The sequence below is a fragment of the Eurytemora carolleeae genome, unplaced genomic scaffold, assembly GCF_000591075.1.
Source record: "Eurytemora carolleeae unplaced genomic scaffold, Eaff_2.0 scaffold1387, whole genome shotgun sequence".
Taxonomy (NCBI): domain Eukaryota; kingdom Metazoa; phylum Arthropoda; class Copepoda; order Calanoida; family Temoridae; genus Eurytemora; species Eurytemora carolleeae.
Window position 1 is genome coordinate 58,702 of NW_019397275.1, and position 23,422 is coordinate 82,123.

The following is a 23,422-nucleotide window of genomic DNA, read 5'->3' on the forward strand; positions in this document are numbered from 1 at the left end:
TATTTCTTCTATTAGATATTAAAATATTGAATTTATGCATTTTTCAGTTTGAATGAGTTTGATTGTGTAATCGAAATGTTAAGTCCTGAAAGGTAAATCATCTTAATTAATTATTAAAGACTATCTAAAGGGCCTTGGGAAAAAGATACGATTAAAAAAAATAATAGTGAAAAATCGTTTTTTTTAGCTTATAGCACCCCCACGCCACTCATGAGTGTTCACAAATAAATTTTAACCCATTCGGTCCAGCCGTTTGGGCCGGCTATAGGCAACATATATATGAATGTCTTATTATATAGATTTTCAATTTAAATTTTCAATTCAATAGGATTAATTATTAAGGGACTGTACCAGATTTGATCCTGTTGTTAGGTAAATTTTTTTATCTTAATTAAATGGATCAATTTAAGAGTTACATATGTGACACATTCAATTCACAACGATCCCTTTAACACTTGGAGAAATCCTTGTTTTTCTTTCACAATTGACTTTACAATAGACTTTACAATTGACTTGTGGAATTATGCTGAAGAGACAAGGAAGACCCGGAAATTGTCATAATTCCTTTCTTTTTAAGAAATCCTTCTGGTTAATATATACTAAGATAATAACGAACCTTTGTGAATTACTTTTTAAGGGTCCAAATAAATACAAACTGAGTATTGTTATGAAACACAGTACCGGAAACCCGCGGTTTCATGAACGGGGTCAGTTAGTTTTGTAGATACCAATATTTTTGGTTTCTCATTTCTCATTTATGGCATTCTCGGTTTGCTTTCTGATTTCTGAAATTATTATCTAAGCCAATGTATGATTCCAAGAAGAAAACTCGGCCGTTTAATTCAACGATTTAGTATCTTAATTTCTTTCTCAAACATGAAGGATGGATATCAATATTCATTGTAGAGGAAAATTGAATTAATGTGTCCATATTTTAATATTTTAATATTAAAATCAATTGAACCATGAATATCAAGAATTATGCGAAAAGTACTTAAAAATAAAGTTTGTTTCTAAGAGCTGTTGAGTTGTTTAAAGCACTGGACATAAACAAGGTAAAAATAGAAAAAATTATTATAAATTTTACATTTTTAAATGATATTTTGTTTCAACCAAACTGCTTACAGTGGTAACCAGAAAACAGTAAAAATATGGGCTTTCGCAACTTTTCTATATACCACTTTTAGCTGTTACCCGTTGCTCTTCAAGATTCAATTTTTCTTTGGAAATTGAATTACGCGGATTTTATTTTCAGGAAAAATGGGTTTTCCAGAATTTTAGAAATTTGACCGACGTTCATTCCCCAGTTTTCTGATTTTTAACGTATAATATCTAAAATATCTAAAAATTAGTTGGCGCACTACTTTATACTTAAAAACATCACCCTGAACCGTTAGAAGACGACCCTACTAAAATATAATAAAGGATTCCCATAAAGGATGCAACTTTAATGACGACTTCAACGAAAAAAAAATATTTGAAGTTTAAATTTTGTATTTAAAATCATGCATATAGTTTTTGAATGATATATTAAATAACTAAATGGAGTAACCGGCAATGTAAGGAAGTTTAACCCTATTCCTGCTCACCCCCCCCCCCCTGTAGTTTTTTTACATAACTCAAAAAGTATTGATCTGAGGCTGTTGAAATGTTTTTGACTTCTCCTACATACCCAAAGCCCTTCCTTTAGGCCTAAAACCGGGCTTTAATACTAACTGCCTGAGTCCTCAGGCACACTGCCTGAATGACTGCTTTTTCCTGTAACAAACTAAATCTTTGTTTTGACCCACTTTCACTTGTCAGATTTTGATCAAATTTAGCTTTTTAGAAGCCTATGACATAGGGAAACGGATTTCACAAGTTTTGCGAGAAAAAAAATTGCTAATTTTTTGCAAACAACCTGTCAAAGGAAATTTGCATATTTTTAGTTTTTCTTGATTAAAAATCAGGTTATTGAAAAATTTTTTGCATTTTTGAAATGGCATGGTCAAGGGTTTTTCAAAAATGTATAATTTTCATTTTTTGGACAAATTTTTTTTGCAAACAATTTTACTATGTAACTGGATTTTGCGATAAAAAATCCAATTTTCGCAAATTTGCAATTTTTTTTGCAGATTCTAAAAGTAGAGCACAAGAGCTTTCTAAGGATGTAACATTTGTCATATTTGGACATCAAACATGGGATTTAGAGGGGCCCCCCCTGCATATCCTGGTTTTCAAGTACCCCAGCAGGGATAGGGCTAAACTGAGATTGCAGTATTATTTGTTCAGCAAGAGCTCAACTGCAATTTTGAAAATCCTCATTGATAGTCCATTTTGGGGGGATAATTTTGAGGTTCGAATATATAAAAATTATTCAAAAATGACAAAGAAAAATGTTACAAAATTTTTACAGTAAACTAATTAGATGTTCAGTAACTTATTTCTCATTAGCTTTGGAATTGATTCTTTGCCACAAATTCAGTGTTTGTAAAACCTATTTCTTTGCAACCTTATGATGCAAACCTTTGATATTTCAAACTTACATTATTTGATCTATTAGCGTTCATAGTTTGAAATATTAAAGGTCTACGACATTGGGTTGCAACGATATTGAAATAGGAAAATCAGAGTTTGTGGTAAAAACTCAATTCCTTTGTCAATAAATAGATGTTAGAATCAATAGTTTCTTTTTCATCATTATATTGAGTTTCTTCTTCTATATGAATTTGTTTGCAGATTTCTTCACATTCTTCAAATGTCGTCTTTTGATTAAAAAATCCCGGAAATCTACACAAAATGGTTTTGAACATTGAGACAATATAAAAAACAAGAACTGGATAAGATTACTTATTTTTGATGATAAGAGCTAATCTTTTTTTCTCAACCTGTTCCTAAACAACTAAATAGCATACTGTAGAATATTTGTCACATTTATTCGTTGTCGTCATTGAATAATTTAAATGAAACCGATTCTCAAAATCATCCCTATAAAATGGACAATCTATGAGGAGTTCAATAATTGCATTTGCGGTCTTGCTGATCAAATTTGCACAGTAAACACGTCTGAAATGTCTTAAATGGCTCCAAAAATAATTCTCAATAATACTGCAATCTCACCTCAACTACCATAATTGCCGGTCACTCCCTTTAAGGCAAAGAAAAACCATGAATATTAAAAAAAAGATTAATGAATTTCATACAGAACGTGTATAAGCATGAAGTTTTCGTTAACCTGTTTTAACCAGCATTTTTAAACTTTTTTATTCATTAATGTCATGTTTTCTGGAAAACACTGTATCTGAGCAATCTACAATGGTAACCAAAAATCTTTAGAATATAAAGACGACTTTAAGTCTCAATCAGGGAGCAAGGAATAGAAGGGAGAGACAACTGACGCGGTTCGCCCTACCATATGATTATACATGCTTTGCAGACGATACTCCATTTTATATCGAGATGTTTGGTTTCTTTAGTAGGGCCCCACAGGAAAAATATGTATTGGCTCAATTTTCTTTGACCAGTTTCGCCAATACATATTTTTCCTGTGGGGCCCTACTAAAGAAACCAAACAGCTCGATATAAAATGGAGTACCGTCTGCAAAGCATGTATAATCATATGGTAGGGCGAACCGCGTCAGTTGTCTCTCCCTTCTATTCCTTACTCCCTGGTCTCAATCTATGACTTGAAAAAGTCCAATGAGGCACAGCGACTGTGCAGCGTTCACAGACTCATTTCACTTAATGATATGATTTTCAAGCTAAAACTATTTGTTTTTAACCACATCAAACAAACTAAATTATTACATAATGTCGTCTTCCTTTTTCACAGGTTTCTGGTTCTCACTGTATCAAAAACTAAATCATAACACTAAAACTTTAAAAATGAATTTAATGATTTATTTGTGAACAGGATGGAGTTGTAACTGAAGACGAGTTTATCCAAGGATGTATGCAGGATACAGTCTTTGTTGATCTTTTAGACAATTTTGATGGACAATCTATCTGGGGGTCCCTACACGGTACACCTTAATAGATATATCTGGGGGTCCCTACACGGTACACCTTAATAGATATATCTGGGTTCCCTACAGGGTTCAACTTGATAAATATGTCAAGGGGTCCCTACACGGTACACCTTAATAGATATATCTGGGGGTCCCTACACGGTACACCTTAATAGATATATTTGGGGGTCCCTACACGGTACACCCTAATGGATATATCTGGGGGTCCCTACGCGGTACACCTTAATAGATATATCTGGGGGTCCATAAACTGTACACCTTAATAGATAAATCTGGGGGTCCCTACACGGTACCCTTAATAGATATATCTGGGGGTCCCTACAAGGTTCACCTTGATAAATATGTCTGGGTTCCCTACAGGGTTCAACTTGATAAATATGTCAAGGGGTCCCTACATGGTACACCTTGATAAATCTATCTAGGGGTCCCTACATAGTACACCTTGATAAATATATTCATGGGGTCCTTACAGGGCACACCTTGATAAATATACCTGGGGGTCCCTACAGGGTACACCTTAATAAATATATCTGGAGGTCCCTTATATCTGGGGGTCTCTTCAGGGTACACCTTGAAAAATCTGGGGGTCCCTAACAAAGAACTGCAAAATTTTAAAAAATTGTTATTTGTTTTTAATTGTATAGGATCCAAATAAAGTTAACAATATATCTGCTTAATATTTTGAGAGACGTATTCAGGGTTCAGGAGGATACGTCCTCCCCCCTCCCCCACCTTCCCCCCGTGAAAATTTTTTTTCTACGTCACTAGATATTCCTATCATAATTTCATAAATTGGATCCTGGAAATCTTAAATTGGTTTTATTATTGTTAATAAAAGCATTCATCCTAGAAAATAGTTTATTATTTGTTTAGAATCTATTATGCTTTAATGTAGCCTTGTAAGAACATAAATCAAAAAGGAAGAATTATCAGAAAATATTTTAATTAGAAATTGAATCTTCTTAAATGTGAAAACGTATTTACAAGAATTATAATTTTATTTTTTAAACGATTCTATTACTTTTTATCATCTAATTTAAGTATAAAGTATCTACTTATTCCTCATTTTGTAATTTTATTTTTTCAAATCTATTCTTATGTCTCATCTGTTAAATTTTTAAGGTCTGATAGAAAAAATTAAATGCAATTTATTCAAAACTGATCTGATAGGTAGATTTCACTTTTTTTAATGAATTTGGTCGTTTCCTCAACGAAAAAAATGAAATCACAGCGACACAATCGTTTTTGAAAAAAAAATTTGAAACAAAATAGTGAATTAGTTTTTATAAGTCATAAAACAAAACAATTGGTTAGGTATGTATAATATCGTTTTCAAAACTATTCTCTTCAAACTAATTGTTTTTAAAAGTTAAAATTATTTTTGATTTGTTTTTTGTTTTCAAAAGAGAGAACAATCGTTTTTAACATAAAAAACAATGCATAGTTTGTTCAAGATAAAATAGGTTTAACATTGTATAAATAAAATTATTAAAACTATCTTCAATCAAGTTTCGAGTAACTTTTTTTGTTTTAAAAGCTTAAAAATAATATTTAGGTGGTTTTAGCATATTCTCTTTATAAAAACGAACGTTTGTTAAATTTTAAAAAATCCAACAGAACGAAATTCAACTATGTTGCATTCATTGGACCTAACTTATTATTATGCACTAATAGAAAATGTTAATAATTGAAAGGGTTTATTAAGTCTGAGGCGGCTTATAATATTTTCCAGGGTGGAAATAATTGAAATATGTTTAGTGAGCGATGAGTGCCGAAATTTTGTAGCCATGAGTAGCTTGGCGGGTGAAAGGTACATGTTAAATGTGTTGCAAGATTTAGATTTTTTTAAATCTTTAATTTGAGTTAAAAGTGGCGCCGTACGGAAATTTAATTATGAATCAATTCTAAAAAAATCAAAATTAAAGGACTAGAATGTGCCTGCTCTCCCTTCTTGCGATCAAAATTTTTCCAGGGAGGGGGGGCCGCCCCTCCTTCCCACCCCCATAAACCGTTTAAAGTGTAACTAAACATAATAATGAACACTATTTTCTCTTGAAAATTGTTTTAAATTTTAATAAATTTGCTAAAAATCACTAAGTATGAAATATAACGACGACTTTTAGATTATACATATGATTTTAAGTTGTACTGAACGTTCTACCTCTGATTGATTAAAAAATGTTACTTGGTAAATTGGTGATGTTAACGTTTTAATTTTTTTAAACGATCGTTTCGGTATGAAAACGACGACAAAAAACGAAAACGAAACAATCGTTTCTAAGAACGATCGTTATTTAAAAAGTTCGTTTTCAAAACAATCGCTTTGGAAAATGATCGTTTTTTATAAGGCTGGCCCTTTCGTAAACGATCGTTAAAGTTAAATTTTTATAAAGTTCGTTGTTTCGTTAACGATCGTTGACGACAACCCTTCGTAAACGATTGTTAACATATTTATCAATGAAAAATAAAAACAAAAATTCAAAAACAATAGTTTTTTAAAACAATCGTATAAAAAACGAACGAAGATCGTTTTCATAAAAACGATCGTTTTTCAAAAACGATCGTTATTAGTTTTCTAAAAGTTCAAAACGATTAACAACCCTACTGAGTTGGTATACATTAGAAATAAAGGGATTGTTGGATTCTGTAGATAATATTTTTATCGTCAACTGGCATGTTTTTTATTAAATCCGTCTAATTCAAATATTACATTCACACAATCGTGCTGCGTCAAAAAAATCTAAATATTCGACTGTTAAACTCTAAAAAATGATTTTATTAATACTTTTCTTCTATAATTTTAAAGTTAAGAATTAAAAGCAAAAAGATTATCAAGTACAATAGGGTGGCAACAGAGAAATGTACCAAGATCAAATAAAAAAGTGTGAAATCAGAAAATAAAGAACACAAAATTGCACTTATTTTACTGTGGATAAACACTTAATTATCACTATTATTAGAATTTGATTTAAAGTATAACCTACTGAGTTGGTATACATTAGAAATAAAGTGAAATAATCTGATTGTTGGATTCTGTAGATAATATTTTTATCATCAATTGGCATGTTTTTTATTAAATCCGTCTAATTCAAATATTACATTCACACAATCGTGCTGCGTCAAAAAAATCTAAATATTCGACTGTTAACTCTAAAAAATGATTTTACTAATACTTTTCTTTTATAATTTTTAAGTTAAGAATTAAAAGCAAATAGATTATAAAGTACAATAGGGAACAGAGAAATGTACCAATTAAACATGCCGTCACAAGTGTCAAATATAAGAAGAAAGACAACATTTTATCCCATTAGTTGACATGTTTTCCAAGATTAAATAAAAAGTTTAAAAATAGAAAATAAAGAACACACAATTGCACTTATTTCACTGTAGATAAACACTTAATTATCACTATTATTAGAATTTGATTTAAAGTATATGAAACTAATTAATTCCTTGTGTTATAAAACTTCATTTTGTTTAACAGTAAAACCTCTTTTATTTTAATTTTATTTAGATTTTTATACATTTAAATTTATTATCATGATCAATCAATGGTTCATGTATCAAATGTTAAATTTTAACGTAAGATGAAATTTAAAACAATTTATTTTCATGTCTTAAAAAAACGGGAAATTAAAATATTAAAAACTTAAAAATGATTCTCTGTTATCAATTTAATCCACTAGAAATGTTATCTGTCAGCAATATAATCCTTTAAGAAATGTTTCTGTTAGCTATCTTTTCTTAAAAATAGTTCTTTGTTAGTAATCTAATCCTCTAAAAGGTTTTCTGATAGCAATTTAATCCTTTAAAAATGTCTCTGTTAGCAATCTGATCCTTTTAGAAAAGTCGCTGTTAACAATCTAGTCCTCTAAGAAATGCCTCTGTTAACAATCTAAATGTCTCTACTATCAATATAATCCTTTATGAAATGTCTCTGTTAACAATTTAATACTTTAAAAATGTCTCTCTTAACAATTTAATTCTTTTAGAAATGTTTTTATTAGCAATCTTATCTTAAAAATAATTCTTTGTTATCAATCTAATCCTTTAAGTCTCTGTTATCAATCTAATCCTTTAAGAAATGTTTCTGTTAGCAATCTTTTCTTAAAAATAGTTCTTTGTTAGCAATCTAATCCTCTAAAAGGTTCACTGATAGCAATTTAATACTTTAAAAATGTCTCTGTTAGCAATCTAATCCTTTAAGAAATGCTTCTGTTAGCAATCTTTTCTTAAAAATAATTCTTTGTTAGCAATCTAATCCTCTAAAAGGTTCTCTATTAGCAATCTAATCCTTTAAAAATGTCTCTGTTAGCAATCTGATTCTTTTAGAAAAGTCGCTGTTAACAATCTAGTCCTCTAAGAAATGTCGCTGTTAACAATCTAGTCCTCTAAGAAATGTCGCTGTTAGCAATCTAATCCATTAAGAAATGTCTCTGTTATCAATCTAATCCTTTAAGAAATGCCTCTGTTAACAATATTATCTTTTAAGAAATGTCTTTGTTAGCAATCTTATCATTTAAGAAATGTCTCTGTTAGCAATCCAGTTATTTGTAAAATGTCTCTGCTAGCAAACTAATACTAATAGCAATTTATTTATTCTAATACCCATATCCATGTCAAGTTAAAACCTTTATAATTAAATGAGTGTGGAATTGATAAAAATAAGAATCTAAACAATCTTAGAAAATATTCAACTTTTAATCTCTGGGCAATATTAGAACAATTCTACAATTCTGAACTGAAAACTTTATTAAATCTATTCAATTTATAAGAATATTTATGTAAGCATAAATTGTTATTGATCTATTCTCAAAAAGAAGTATCTTCTCTAAGATTCTTTTATCTATATATAAATTTAGCTTGTCTGTCATAGTGTTAGTTTGTTTGTAATAAACGTCAAAACGGCTGAACCGATCGGGCCCAAATTTTGTGTGGGACCTCACGTGACCCCAGGGAAGGTTTATGAATGATTAAAATTTCAAAAATTTGCGTTTAAAAGTTTTTTTGTAAAGTTTAAAAAATGGACGAAAAAAATATTTTGAAATCTGCAAACTTTTTTGTTTTTGTTTTAATACTGTCTGCTACTTTGTTATAATGGTTTCCTGCAACTTCAAACTTGTTTTGTTCTTTTAAAAATCATGACTGTAGTCACTGCAGAAGACTTAATTCAACCTTTGAATCGTCATCATATATAAAAGAGTTCTAAGCGTCTTTACAGTATCATCCTGTGTGGGTAACCCAGTATTAAATCCTAAAGAAGTTTCCGGAATTCACTTTAGAAATTTTAATCAGATTTTGTGGTTTAAAGATAATTGAAAATTGTGTTACAAAAACAAACAATATGTCAGAGCAGAAAGTGCTTATTTAATTTAGTGATAATGTGCAAACCAATGGAGTAACAAGCAAAACTACGGTTTCCAGCGAAAGAAAACTTTTGCGAAAAAATGGTAAAAGCCAAAAAAAAATTTCGTATTACACAAACTTTTTCGTGAAATTGCGGATTTTTTTGTGAACATGAATTTTGCGAACGGAAGCAAAAACGATACGAAATTTCGTGGAAACCCAAGAACCAAAATGTGAGACAATTTACCGATATTCTGTTTCGCAAAAAAAGCGAAATTTTCGCGAAAAAGATTCACCATTTCGCTGGAAACCCTGTTTAAAAATAATTTGAAGAATTCGTAAGAATTATCATGAGTAAGGTGACAGTTTTAAAAAGCATACAAGTTTTCCCTAAATAACAGACAGGATGTCGTCTTTTCAAGATTTCTGTGTGTTTCGTTCCCAATAACCCGAGACAGAAGCCCTAAGGAGTAACACGTAGTCGGCGTAGATCAGGCTCTCTCTCCAAAGAGAATAGAATATATATTAGAGTGGAATTTACTAGAAAAAAGTGTAAAACGGCCATTTTGTTTGTTTGTACTGTTTCCATACTGCAGGTGTACTTCACATAACCTTTTGGGCCCTGGAACATCATTTTATAAAAAAAATCTAAAATTAATATTAAAAGAAAACCAAATTATGAAATAGGCTGGTTTCATAATTGACCAATTGTAATATTCTATTCTCTTTGTCTCTCTCTGTCTTTGTTATAGGTTGCATATAATAAACACAACCAACTATTTTAAAGTTAAACAAATTAAATTAACATATTATTATTCTTTTAATCAAAGCCATCATAGAAATCTCTTTATGATGATAATAATTGATATAATTATTGTCAGCGCCCGGCTTTAGTACATGAAAACTATTAATTTTAGTTATTGTTTTTTGAGGAAAACAAAATATATTCGGTATTAAGACTATCGATGTTAAATTTAGTTTAGGATTTAGCTATCTAGGCCCCTAAAAACCGAAAGAGTCCTAAGGGGCACGGCACTAAGATTATGAATCTACGTAATAAAGTCGTTCAAGAACAAATGTTTCTGGAATAAAAAATAAATAAAAAAATAACTTAGTGGAAAAGTGAAATTTGCAGTCGTCAACCTACTTAAACATTTGCAGTCTTCAACCTACTTAAACATTGCATGATTCTTGAAATGTCTAATTCATCTAGTCCTGGCATTTCCAAAATGTGGTCTGCCTTTTTTGTGCTTTCAATATTGCCCGAGATATTAAGAATTTAGTTAAGATTTCAATTATTTATAATAGTCGAAATCTGAACGGACACTATTGAAAGTACAGTATAGGGCAGACCACATTTTGGAAATGCCAGAACTAGAGATATTTTGTGATTATTATCTCCAGAATTTTACTTCTAAAGTCAGGTTGACCCATGAACTCAGGAAATTATTTCAAAAATCTGCTGTATGATATTACAACTTACAAGAAAAAAAATTACAAAAAATATTTAAAATGGTAGATTTTACTTTTTCCAAGAACCTTTCACTTTTCCTACCGAACTTTTTATCGCCAAATTTTTTAGACATTTTTTGTGACGGTTACCGGAGCGCAGAGACTACCGTTTTCCTATTTTCAGCCCCCCTTCCCCCCACCCCATATTTTCAGCATGNCCTCCTTCCCCTATTCTGCACCCTTCCCCCCCACCCCTCCCATAAATGGCCAAAGTATATTAGTTGGATTTGAGGTTAGTTGATTGTGAGATATTATAAAATATATCGATGTGAGTTTGTGAAATGTTGTGTAATCAAAGAGAATAGAATATATATTGGAGTGGAATTTAAACAATCCCTCGGTATGAATTTTTTCAGTCCCTTTCAGCCTGAAAGATAGTTCAAAGTGTACAAATCATGTAAATGAATTTTGAATTGTTTAAAGCTATTAAATAAACTTTATAATGAATTAGGTGAATAAAAAACATCATTTGATTTATAGTTATAACGGAAAATCATCGTTTGTAAAGTGAAAGGCATCGAGTCTATGTGAAATGACCATTGGTCAATTATAAAACCAGCCTGTTTCATAATTTGGTTTTCTTTTAATATTAATTTTAGATTTTCTCTAAAATGATGTTCCAGGGTCCAAAAGTTTATATTGCGCAAATATGTGAAGTACACCACCAGTATGGAAACAGTACAACAAAATGGCCGTTTTACACTATTTTATACTAAATTTCACTCTAATATATATTCTATTCTCTTTGTGTGTAATATTTGTTTTCAATAAAATTTTCTGACTATTTTGTTAGAAAATGAATAAATACTAGCATTTGTGGTCAAAAAGTACAATCATCTTTCAATATGGCTGGGCGTGTTAATACTTTTTAAAGATAGTTTGTTCCGCTTCGTTCTGTTCGTTCCCGTGAAAAAAAAAACAATCGTTTCAAAGGAACAACGCCCAGCCCTAGAGCTGGACAGGTTCCAACTTTTTATAGATCGTTCGTTCCGTTCTGTTCGTTCCCGTGAAAGACCGATTGTTCCCCAGGAACGATGCCCAGCCCTAACTGTCAGATACATCTGTGGAATATAATTTTGTATTACAGTGAGCAAGTAAGTAAGTAATTTACGTATAAAGCCTAAGAAATACAAACTAGAGTGTTGAGGATGAGATATCTTAAAAAACCTCTTAAGAAAAGAGGTTGTGGAGACTTTTCCCTCAAATTCAAAAAAATAAATAAAATATTTTTTACGGTTTTTATCGCCTTTTGACCAACATTACCGACCATATGCTTCCCCCAACAGAAGGAAGTTAAGTTACTTAACGTCCCTTGGGACAATTAAGTAAAATAACCATGCAACCGATGTGCGAAGTTTTCTTAAAAAAATTCGCACAGAAACGGATCTGTTATAAAGAGGACTGATCAATAAGTTGAGATTTCTATAAAAATTAAAACAGATAAAAATATGATGGAACCTTATCATCAATTTGGAAATGTACAAAACAATATTGAGAAATACATATTGAGCATTTATTTATTAACTTAATTTTGAGGAATACGGAGAATTCCTTAAGAACTAATATTATTTTTATTTCAGTTTTGTTCAGATATGATTAATATTATTATTATTATTAGAAATCCATAAATAAATGAATCACTGATAGACCGGCTGTAGGAGGGTGAATAGTCATTAACTCTTGCGAGCCACATAATTTTAGATCTACAGCCAAAATGAAAAAGTTTTGTATGCTGAACAAATGACTTGTTGTAAAAACAGTGGGATTTAATTAACCATGATGAGGAATTCCTACTTTGGGTCCGCAAAGTTGAAAAATTGCTGATTAAAGCTGAAGATGGAAAATGAACCGGTTCAGAATATATAGTAGGGCTGTTTTCCCTCCTCAAACAGAGCGTTCCGAACTATTTTGGAGACATAAGGCAGAAAAGGGGTGGGGATGAGGGGAAGATGATTGAGCCCTTGGCTAACTAGGTCTAAAGTCGCACCGGCACGAGCTACATTCCCGCAACAGGTTTTTGACTGCCATTTAACGGCAATTTGTTGCATATAATATAAGTTTTACTTTTTTTAAGGTTTTGTATTTTGTATCGAAAGAATCCTTAATATCCTTATATATAGATGTTTTCCAGTTGGTCATGTACTCCAGTTGTACACAATGGAATCTGGTGTACACAATGGAATCTGGTGTACACAATGGAATATGGTGTACACAATACTTTTGTTTTTAGAAACAACGAAAAATTTTTTTAAAAAGTAAATTCGATCCTAATAACTATCATGGTGTCGTTTTGATGAAATAAATGTAAATGACAAAAAATGTTTGTGTTGCACTTTATAAAGATTGTTGTTTTTTTTTCAGATAAACCATGGACCCAGAAAAACAGGGTTTGTTGGGTTCAGAGTCAAAAACTGAATATAGAAGTATTGATCCTAGGAAGGTATTGATTCAACAATTTTTCATAAAATGTGTTCAAAATCTAACTTCTGCAAAATGTCTATTCATTTATATAATAGATTATTATCAATTTTTAGGTAATTTTTGGACCCCCCCCCCCTCCCCTCTTCATCCAAAAATGAACATGCATTTTTTATTATGGTAAAGTTGGACTTACCAAATATCAAATGAATATTATAGATTATAAATGTTTGAAAATATAGTTGAAATCAGGGCCTTGCCCAAAATTGACGGAAGGGGAATGTGGTGGTGGGGGGGGGGGGAGTGAGTGAGTGGTCTAAAATCGTATCATATAGGACAGAGCCCAATTTTTTCAATTTTCTTATTTTCTACAAGTATTTTTTCCTTGAATGAATGTACTGCAGCAGGAAACCCCCTCTAGTGTTCTGTGTACATGGGAATAAGTGGGGAGTAGCAGAATGTTGTGAAGAACTAGATAGCACAGCAGTTCATTGTCATCAGGTAACAGAGTGGATAACAGGGTGATAACAGGACGGTAACAGGGCGGTAACAGGATGATAACAGGATGATAACAGGGTGGATAACAGGGTGGATAACAGGGTGGATAACAGGGTGGATAACAGGGTGGATAACAGGGTGGATAACAGGGTGGATAACAGGGTGGATAACAGGGTGGATAACAGGGTGGATAACAGGGTGGATAACAGGGTGGATAACAGGGTGGNAGTGGTAACGGGGTGGTTTCGTTCTTTATATTTTGTTACATTTATGAACTTAATTGTCTGCTTTTTTAATCTTTTCATCTTTTAATGCATTTTTTCATTTAAACGTCTGAATTAAAAGGATTCTTCTTAAAAATGTGATTCCAATTAGTATTTTAGCAATTCTCACAAAGTTCTTTTTTAAAATTTATAAGGATATTATTACAAGCATTAAAGGGTTTATTGCAAAAATTTTGAAATCATTTTCATATTTACATCTTTCTCAGATTTATTCTTTTTTCTTTCTTTATTTTTAGAATATTTGCAAAATATAATGTTTTTGATTTTATTTAGGACAGAACTGATGGTATAGATAAGAAAGCAAGGAGAAAATTAATATTAGCCAGCGTTCTATGTATATTCTTCATTATAGGTTAGGTTTAAAAAAATGACAATAAATCCAACGTTGAAATATTATGATTTTTAGATTTTCTAACCTTGAATTTGAATAAAAATTTTAATTTTTGCTCCGCATCCCAAACTAATTTCTGTACCGATTAAAAAGTTTTCTGAAACGTGACATTTTGTACATTTTGTATTCCTTATACACCGATTTAGCACTTGACATAAAGATCAGGATTGACAATTTTTTATCTTGTTGAAGTGCCCATTGCTTATGGATTTGAGGAGAAAAAAATTAGATTTTAAAAAAAATTTTTATTTGAACAAAAAATAATTTGTTATACCCATTGGTTCCCTCAAAAATGTCAGCCAATTTGTTCCAGCCGTTTGGCCAGCTATATTTAACAATACATACATATATATATAAATACATAAAAACTGTGTTTCATGTTGGACAATCTTCAGCAGCATGAGAGAAGAGCTTTTTTATTTAAAGATTAGCTGCCCCAGAACTCTTATTAACCCTAAAATGTCCAGGGGGGGGGATATGGATATATTTAAATAATACATGGCAAGCCCCCCTTTCTCCTGGACATACATGAAAGATTCTGTAGATGCAATTTCAAGTCTGTAGACTGGCAAGTTCGAATCACAACAGTACCATTTAAACCATTGTCTAATCTAGAACAGGTCTGATATCCTGTGAGGAGACATTGAGTGCCTAGGAAAATAAGAATATCTCCATCACTGATAATCAGACAGAGATCTCAATGATACTATTATTAATCGGACATGCAAATTTATAAACTTAGACAACAAAGACGACATTCTCAGTATAGAGCGATTCTGAATGTCGTCTTCATTGCCACCAACAAATCCAACCGATCGGAACGCTCCATTTCATGGTCACTGTCACGTGATCAATATATCATCTAATAGGAGCCTTCCTATTGGTCGCTAACCTTGTCATCAAAAACACCTGATATCACTACTCACCTGGAATACGTGTACAGTCCTCTTTAACTTTTATTTTATTTTAGGCGAGGTTGTAGGAGGCGTACTGGCCAATTCTTTAGCTATAGCAACAGATGCAGCTCATTTACTGACAGACTTTGCGTCATTTATGATCTCCTTGTTTGCTATTTATATGGCGTCAAAACCCAGAAGTCAGAGAATGAGTTTTGGTTGGCATAGGTTAGTAGAGTTAGTATTGATATAAATAACAGTTTTACTCGTATACAGAATGTCGTCGTAATTTCAAGCGACCAGCCTCCATTAAAATGGGGGCATACCAGATATATCCTTGAAAACTTTATCTGATCTTTGATAGGGCTTGAAAAGTGTTTAATTCTGATAATTTCGCCATTGTTTCTAAGCAAGAAATGTGGAAGTTGCTTTTGAAGAGAAACCAAAAATGAAAATAATTAGTTATAAAAACAAAAACATGGATATCTAATTCATACTTAATTCAAATTGATCCATCTATAGTTGCAATTAGTTCCTTTAAAAGAATATCCTAAATCCTTTTTTCTTTGAACAAAATATCCCGTGTTAGTGAACAAGATAGGTTTCAAGATAAATATTCAATAGTTAATGTCGACAAGCTCAAATATCATTTTATATGAAGTTATGAACTGTACAAGTTAAGATCTTGAGAGACCTAAGGAGTATAAGGAATGAAGGTAAAATGAAATGGTTAACAGACTGAATGCTGACTTTGACACAGTTTTTTATAAATATCTCGAGACAGCCTCAGACAGGGACATATCAGATAGAACTAATATTGGTCGCGATCAACACCTTAAATATTTAGGTGTGAGCCTCCCTTTCATTTTACCTAAACACTCCCTATAATTCCGGCACAACCCGGCAATCCATTCTAGATGTAGTAATTAAAACTACGAATATTGAAATTAGTCGTCGAATATATAAAAAAATCACTGATTATCTTGATCCGATGTTGAAACTGTGAAACGATTTTAATTTAAAAATTTGACAAAATAGATTTAATTGTATTGTTCAGAGCTGAAGTTCTTGGGGCAATTGTATCCGTTCTCATGATTTGGGTTGTAACAGGTTTGTACTTTCGTAAACCTTTCTGATAAATAGAAAATAAAATAACTGACAATTTTTCCTCAGATACTTTTTTCAAATAGTTTTGCACTTCGTAGATTTTCGGAGTTAAACAAAAAAAATGAATAATAACGTAAACGTAAAATCAAAACCAGAGGAGCTATGATGTTACAAAGTAATGCTGGTAAATTCAAATACATTTGACCTTTTCCTGTCTGTACAGCTGCAATTGTACTGCTGTATTGTACTGTTGTATTGTACTGCTGTATTGTACTGCTGTATTGTACTGCTGTATTGTACTGCTGTATTGTACTGCTGTATTGTACTGCTGCAATTGTACTGCTGCAATTGTACTGCTGCAATTTTACTGCTGTATTTTACTGCTGTATTGTACTTCTGTATTGTACTGCTGTATTGTATTGCTGCAATTGTACTGCTACTATTTTAAGAAGACATCATTTTAAAATTATTTTGTGTTCCAGGAATCCTGGTCTATCTAGCAGTTTTGAGAATAATTAATGGAGATTATGAAATTGATGCCACGGTAAATTAAACACAGAACGAATTTAAACGAACTTTGACAAACTTTGACAAACTTTGACAAACTTTGGACAAACTTTGAACAAACTTTGAACAAACTTTGGACAAACTTTGGACAAACTTTGGACAAACTTTGACAAACTTTGACAAACTTTGACAAACTTTGGACAAACTTTGGACAAACTTTGGACAAACTTTGGACAAACTTTGGACAAACTTTGGACAAACTTTGGACAAACTTTGGACAAACTTTGACATACTTCAACGAACTCAAACGAACTGCAAAATAATAGTTTTAAAAGCAAGATATATATATATATATATATATGAAGTGAGGATCATACATACAATACACACTTATAAATATATGTATGTATGATGAATGTATGTATATATATATGTTTTCTTGTTAAGATAATGTTGGCTACTAGTGGAGTGGGCGTAGGAGTAAATATTGTTATGGGATGCAGTTTACATCAACATGGTCATACTCATGGAGGTATGATACCATTTTTATACAAAACATACTCATGGAGGTATACCACCATTTTTATTCAAAACATACTCATGGAGGTATAATACCATTTTTATTCAAAACATACTCATGGAGGTATAATACCATTTTTATTCAAAACATACTCATGGAGGTATACCACCATTTTTATACAAAACATACTCATGGAGGTATACCACCATTTTTATTCAAGACATCAATCCTGAGGTGGTCGAATTTAAAGAATTGGAGCCGCGGCTCAAATATGATTGGTTCCACTTAAAATTGTATTCAATTTTTCAAGATTTAAGCTGGCGCTCAATTGAGACGGCTTTTTCGGTGATTTGAGACGCGGCTTAAATTGATTGAATTCAAACATTTTTCTTAAAAATATTAGAGCTGAAAACTTTTGAATGAGATATCCTTAATCCCAATTACTTAATCTGAGTATCCAATTGACACACTTTTGATTTTCTTCTTAAACCGTTCATTCTTTGAAAAAGTAAAGAAAAATCAAAACCGGTTTTTTTATTTAAAGAGTCCTGCCCGTTTTGTATATAATCTTAAATGGCGCGCAAAATTTCAAATTTATTGGCTTCATACACCTACTCTGATTGGTTGAATTTTATACACTTTTCAGGATACAAGTACAAGATAAGGTAACGATATTAAGAAAAAGAGAGGATCAAGCATCAATCTCAATATGCACCATGATCATACCCATGATATTTCGTAAACCCCTTAACCCAAATAGATTATTAAATACAATAGATTGCAACGTAGAATTTGTCCACTCTAAGTACAGCTGTATTCTACGTCACATGTGTCCGACAAAATTATTAATAATAGTGATAATAAAGTGCTTGTCTTACAATAAAATGAGTGCAATTTTAATGCTTGTTATTTTCTGTTTTTTTCACCTCTTATTTCATCTTGGAAAATATGTCAACTAATGGGAAAAAAATTTTCTTCCTTGTTATTGGACACTTGTGACGTCATGTATAATTGGTCCATTTCTCTGTTGCCACCTATTGTGCTAAATACTTAACCAATTTACCTCAAATTTTTATTGGGAAACAAAAGTGAAAAAATTGGGAATGCTCCTCGTCTGGTTTTATATTCTAAATTAAGTGGATAGACTTTAGTTAAGAAAGCACCGGGCTTGGTTTCCGAGCTAGTATTATTATATTAATGAAAAATATAAGATTTAACAAAAAAATTTCTGTTATATTTCTACCCCTCCCCCCCCCCCCCCCCCCCCCCCCCCCAATAACTGTTTAACTGTTCGGGACCTGGTGGTAATAATCATGAACATAGTCAAGAACAGAAGAATAATAATTTTAAGCTGTTCAGGACCTCGCGGAAATTATGAACATAGTCTTGAACAGATGAATATTAATGTTAAAGACTGTTCAGAATCTTGTGGGAGTCATGAACAGTCATGAACATAGTCATTAACAGAAGAATATTAATTTTATACTGCTCAGGATCTGGTGGAAATCATGAACATAGTCATGAACAGAAGAATATTAATTTTAAGCTGTTGAGGACCTCGTGGAAATTATGAACATAGTCTTGAACAGAAGAATATTAATGTTAAAGACTGTTCAGCATCTGGTGGTAGTCATGAACAGTCATGAACATAGTCATGAACAGAAGAATTTAATTGACTTTTATGTGCCGGGAGTAAGAACAGAATTTCTTAGACAATTTCCTTTTTACTAATTTCCCACTGCATGGAATTTTCTTTCGTCTGAATTTAAAGAAATAGCTCAAAAATCCATTTTTAAACAATCGTTAAAAGCCAAACTTCTCGATAATCTTAAAGATTTTCAATGTGAAAAACTATTTTGTAATTCTTGCTCCTCCCTTTAACTCTCATTTATTTTTATGTGTTCCACCCTGAGAATGAAGGTACCCGACCTCTCCTTGACGGAATCCTGTACGTTTATGAACAGTATCCTCTCCAGTGGCTCCAGCTCCCTCCATCCCATGAGCAGCATGACATCCAGCAGCACCTCTTCTTCAAGTCAGCATCATTGCAAAAACTGACTCTCCAGTGGGAGGCTGCGTGTTAAACAGCCCCTGGCTATCAATGCCTCCCCGTCTCAAGTTTATAAATATGTTTTAAAATATGATATTTTCTATGTTTTTGGCTTGGGACAAATATATATATTTGATTTGATTTGATTTGATTTGAAGAATATTAATTTTAAACTGTTCAGGATCTGGTGGAAATCATGAACATAGTCATGAACAGAAGAATATTAATTTTAAGCTGTTCAGGACCTCTTGGAAATCATGAACATAGTCATGAACAGAAGAATATTAATGTTAGACTGTTCAGGATCTGTTGGGAGTCATGAACAGTCATGAACACAGTTATGAACACAGTGATAAACAGAAGAATATTAATGTTAAACTGTTCAGGATCTGGTGGTAATCATGAACATAGTCATGAACAAGAGAATATCAATGTTAAAGCAGCATTCATTCACGTTGTCGGAGACTTTATTCAGTCGTTAGGTTAGAAACATTTAATTTAGAGAATTCAACGTCAGAAGGCGTTAACGACAGTTATGAATTTCTTCAACGATGTTTTTGACGATTTATGATATTCAAAGTTTACCAAAAGTATCGATGAATCTAGTTAAAGGTACTGTCTTAAGCTTATTTTAAGTGAACTTCCCTTTAAAGTTACATGCCCGGATTTCCAAGTTACATGCCCGGATTTCCAAGTTACAGTGGGAAACCCTAAATATTATTTTTTATAGGAGTTTTCATTGCTGCTCTGGTGATTTACTTTAAACCTGAGTGGGTTATTATTGATCCTATCTGTACCTTTATATTCGGTATCCTGGTCCTTCTCACAACCATCAAGATACTCAAAGATACAGTATCTGTTCTTCTTGAAGCAACCCCACCAGGAGTTGATTATGAGGTAATCAATGAGGATTCATTTAAAGAGACTGTTCGCGTAAATTTTACTGGTTCTTAAAACAGAGATTACTACTTTATATATAGATAGAGATGTATTATATAACTGTTAAGGTTGTAAGAAACACCTTCCTCTCTGTTGACGGAATCAGACAGATTCATAATCTCCGTATCTGGGGATTAACTACAAACAAGACTGCGCTAGCTGCTCACCTCGCCATAGAGAAGGGACATAATGCACAGCATGTTCTCTCAGATGCTACCAGGAAAATCAGAGACAGGTATAAAAACAAATTATTATTGTGCCCAACCTAAAATATTTCGTTTCGAGATCTGTAAATTTACTTTTTGTAAATTTTTGCCTAAGCAATTTAAAATGAAAAAATATAAAAGAAAATGATATGCCATGACCTTTGTGTAAAATATCGTTAATTTTAAAACGCTTGATCTCCATATTCAATGCGGGCGCTTTTAAATTTAAGGATAAAAGTTATCTGTGCAGGGTATCGAAGAGAAAATAAATTTATCTGTAGTTCTCTGAATTCGATGCATCGAGATCAGTGCTTGATCCTGAGATTCATGACTTGAAAGTTGTGACAGGGTTTCAAAATGATACTCTTTAACTGTTGGGCTCTGAGTTGTGTTCGTAAACAATGTTAGAAATTTGAATAACTGCAATTTGTGGAAACTTTTGAACGAAAAAAGACCAAGTAAAAAAAATTTACATTTGTTTCTCATATATGAAGTGTTTTTTAGAGATGCACATTGTTAGAATTTTTATTAACTTAATTATCAGAATTGATTTCACTTTTTAATGCGACCTGATCAGGGGGCAGGCATAACTCTCCTAATTTTGCCTGGCTAGGTTTATACTGTACAGTGAATTTTGTCGAAAAATGTTTCCTTATGACTGAGTTGGTATCATAGAGTACAGTGGGTTTAATCCTAAGTACATCTATTTGTACGGTATTGTGTGGACAGTTAATTTTAATATTTTTCAACAATGAGATATTGTAGTGTCAAAAATTGTGTAAACAACGATGTTTCGGGTTCAGAAATTTTTCAAAACATACGAAAAGACCCAATTTTTATATGCAGTGAACATTTTGACAAAAACTGTTATAGAAACAAAGATGGGTTGTGTGAAAAACTCATTACAGGTCGCAAGGCATGACCACTAATACCAAAGAGAGAATCTAAGCAAAGAACAGCTTTTCGAGAGATTGCAACAATCAACATTAAAGGCTAAAGAATTTCAGCAAAAGTTGCATTTATCTGAAAAAAAGAAAAGGAACTTGGAAGAAAAGGTTGAGAGGCTTGAGGAAACCATTACAAATTTAAAAGAAAAGTTCAGCATCCCCTGATGAAACAGAGTGCTTGTTTTCTTTGCTTGAATATTGTAGGCTTCACTTTCAAACAATGTTGTCTTAAAACACTGATCTACGAATTATGATCCCCCCAGGTAGAATTTCTGATCGGGTCATTGTGTACAGTGGCTGTACAACAAGAAGTCTAAAATTCCAGATGCCCCCTCTATTACTAATATCTCGATGGACCTGATCCATTTTTTCTACAATTTCATATATAATTATTTATGTTAACTTTTTTATTTCCAGGTATGATCTGTATGAAATGACTCTTCAAATAGAAGAATTCCAACCGGAAATGATCAGCTGCGGACAGTGTAAAGATCCATCCAAATAATCCGCTGTTAACATTGTGTAGATCTATCCAAATCATTAGCTGCTTACATTGTGTAGATCTATCCAAATAATCAGCTGTTTACATTGTGTAGATCTATCCGAATAATCGGCTGTTTATATTGTGAAGATCTATCCAAATAATCAGCTGTTTACATCATGTAGATCTATTCAAATAATCAGCTGTTTACATTGTGTAGATCTATCCGAATGATCAGCTGTTTATATTGTGTAGATCTATCCAAATAATCAGCTGTTTACAATGTGTAGATCTATCCAAATAATCAGCTGTTTACATGGTGTAGATCTATCCAAGTAATCAGCTATTAACATTGTGTAGATCTATCCGAATAATCAGCTGTTTATATTGTGTAGATCTGTCCAAGTAATCAGCTGTTTACATTGTGTAGATCTATCCAAGTAATCAGCTATTAAAATGTAGATCTATCCAAATAATCAGCTGTTTACATTGTGTAAATATATCCGAATTATCAGCTGTTTATATTGTGTAGATCTATCCAAATAATCAGCTGTTTACATTGTGTAGATCTATCCAAATAATCAGCTATTTACATTGTGTAGATCTATCCGAATAATCAGCTGTTTACATTATGTAGATCTATCCGAATCATTAGCTGTTTACATGGTGTAGATCTATCCAAGTAATCAGCTATTAAAATTGTGTAGATCTATCCAAATAATAAGCTGTTTACATTGTGTAGATATATCCATATTATCCGCTGTTTATATTGTGTAGATCTATCCAAATAATCAGCTGTTTACATTGTGTAGATCTATCCAAATAATCAGCTATTTACATTGTGTAGATCTATCCGAATAATCAGCTGTTTACATTGTGTAGATCTATCCGAATAATCAGCTGTTTACATTGTGTAGATTTATCCGAATAATCAGCTGGTTATATTGTGTAGATCTATCCAAATAATCAGCTAATTACAGTGTAAAGATCAATCAAAAAAGCATCTGTTTACAATGTAAAGATTTATCCAAATGATCATCTGTAAAATGTGTACTTAATACATTATGTACCTAATTTGTACTTTTGATTGTTGATAAAAAAAATTTTTATCAAAAAGAGAAAGTTTTGTGCGAAGCTTTAGATGTTCCTTTCGCACTTATTTCTCGCCACAGGATCTGATTTTTTAATCTTTTTAATATTTTTTTTTTGGAAATTACGAGTTTTTTAACCCCCTCAAGGGTTCACTCAAAGAATTTTAGCTAATTTGGTTTGGCTAACTATAGCTAGCATAATATATACAAATTTACAAATAT

The 23,422-nt window shown here is 32.0% G+C and overlaps 1 protein-coding gene and 1 long non-coding RNA gene across 4 annotated transcripts; both read left to right on the plus strand.

Annotated features, from left to right (window-relative positions):
- Window positions 1-4,675, plus strand: LOC111713202 (uncharacterized). Its single transcript, XR_002767625.1, has 4 exons — window positions 1-92; window positions 343-372; window positions 1,019-1,055; window positions 3,893-4,675. It is a non-coding gene; the product is annotated as an uncharacterized LOC111713202 (long non-coding RNA).
- An 8,493-nt stretch (window positions 4,676-13,168) lies between these two features.
- LOC111713203 (zinc transporter 2) lies at window positions 13,169-23,189 on the plus strand. 3 transcript variants are annotated; one of them, XM_023488020.1, is made up of 11 exons: window positions 13,169-13,305; window positions 13,688-13,784; window positions 14,339-14,417; window positions 15,427-15,580; window positions 16,410-16,462; window positions 16,942-17,003; window positions 17,414-17,498; window positions 19,923-20,018; window positions 20,267-20,433; window positions 20,544-20,710; window positions 22,046-23,189. In XM_023488020.1, exons 1-11 carry the CDS (start codon window positions 13,184-13,186, stop codon window positions 22,131-22,133), a joined length of 1,170 nt encoding a protein of 389 aa, XP_023343788.1. In that variant the 5' UTR covers window positions 13,169-13,183; the 3' UTR covers window positions 22,134-23,189. The 3 variants fall into 3 exon arrangements, with proteins under 3 accessions (XP_023343788.1, XP_023343790.1, XP_023343791.1); XM_023488022.1 differs by having other exon boundaries at window positions 13,206-13,301; XM_023488023.1 differs by having other exon boundaries at window positions 13,208-13,301; window positions 13,691-13,784.
- Window positions 23,190-23,422: the final 233 nt, after the last annotated feature.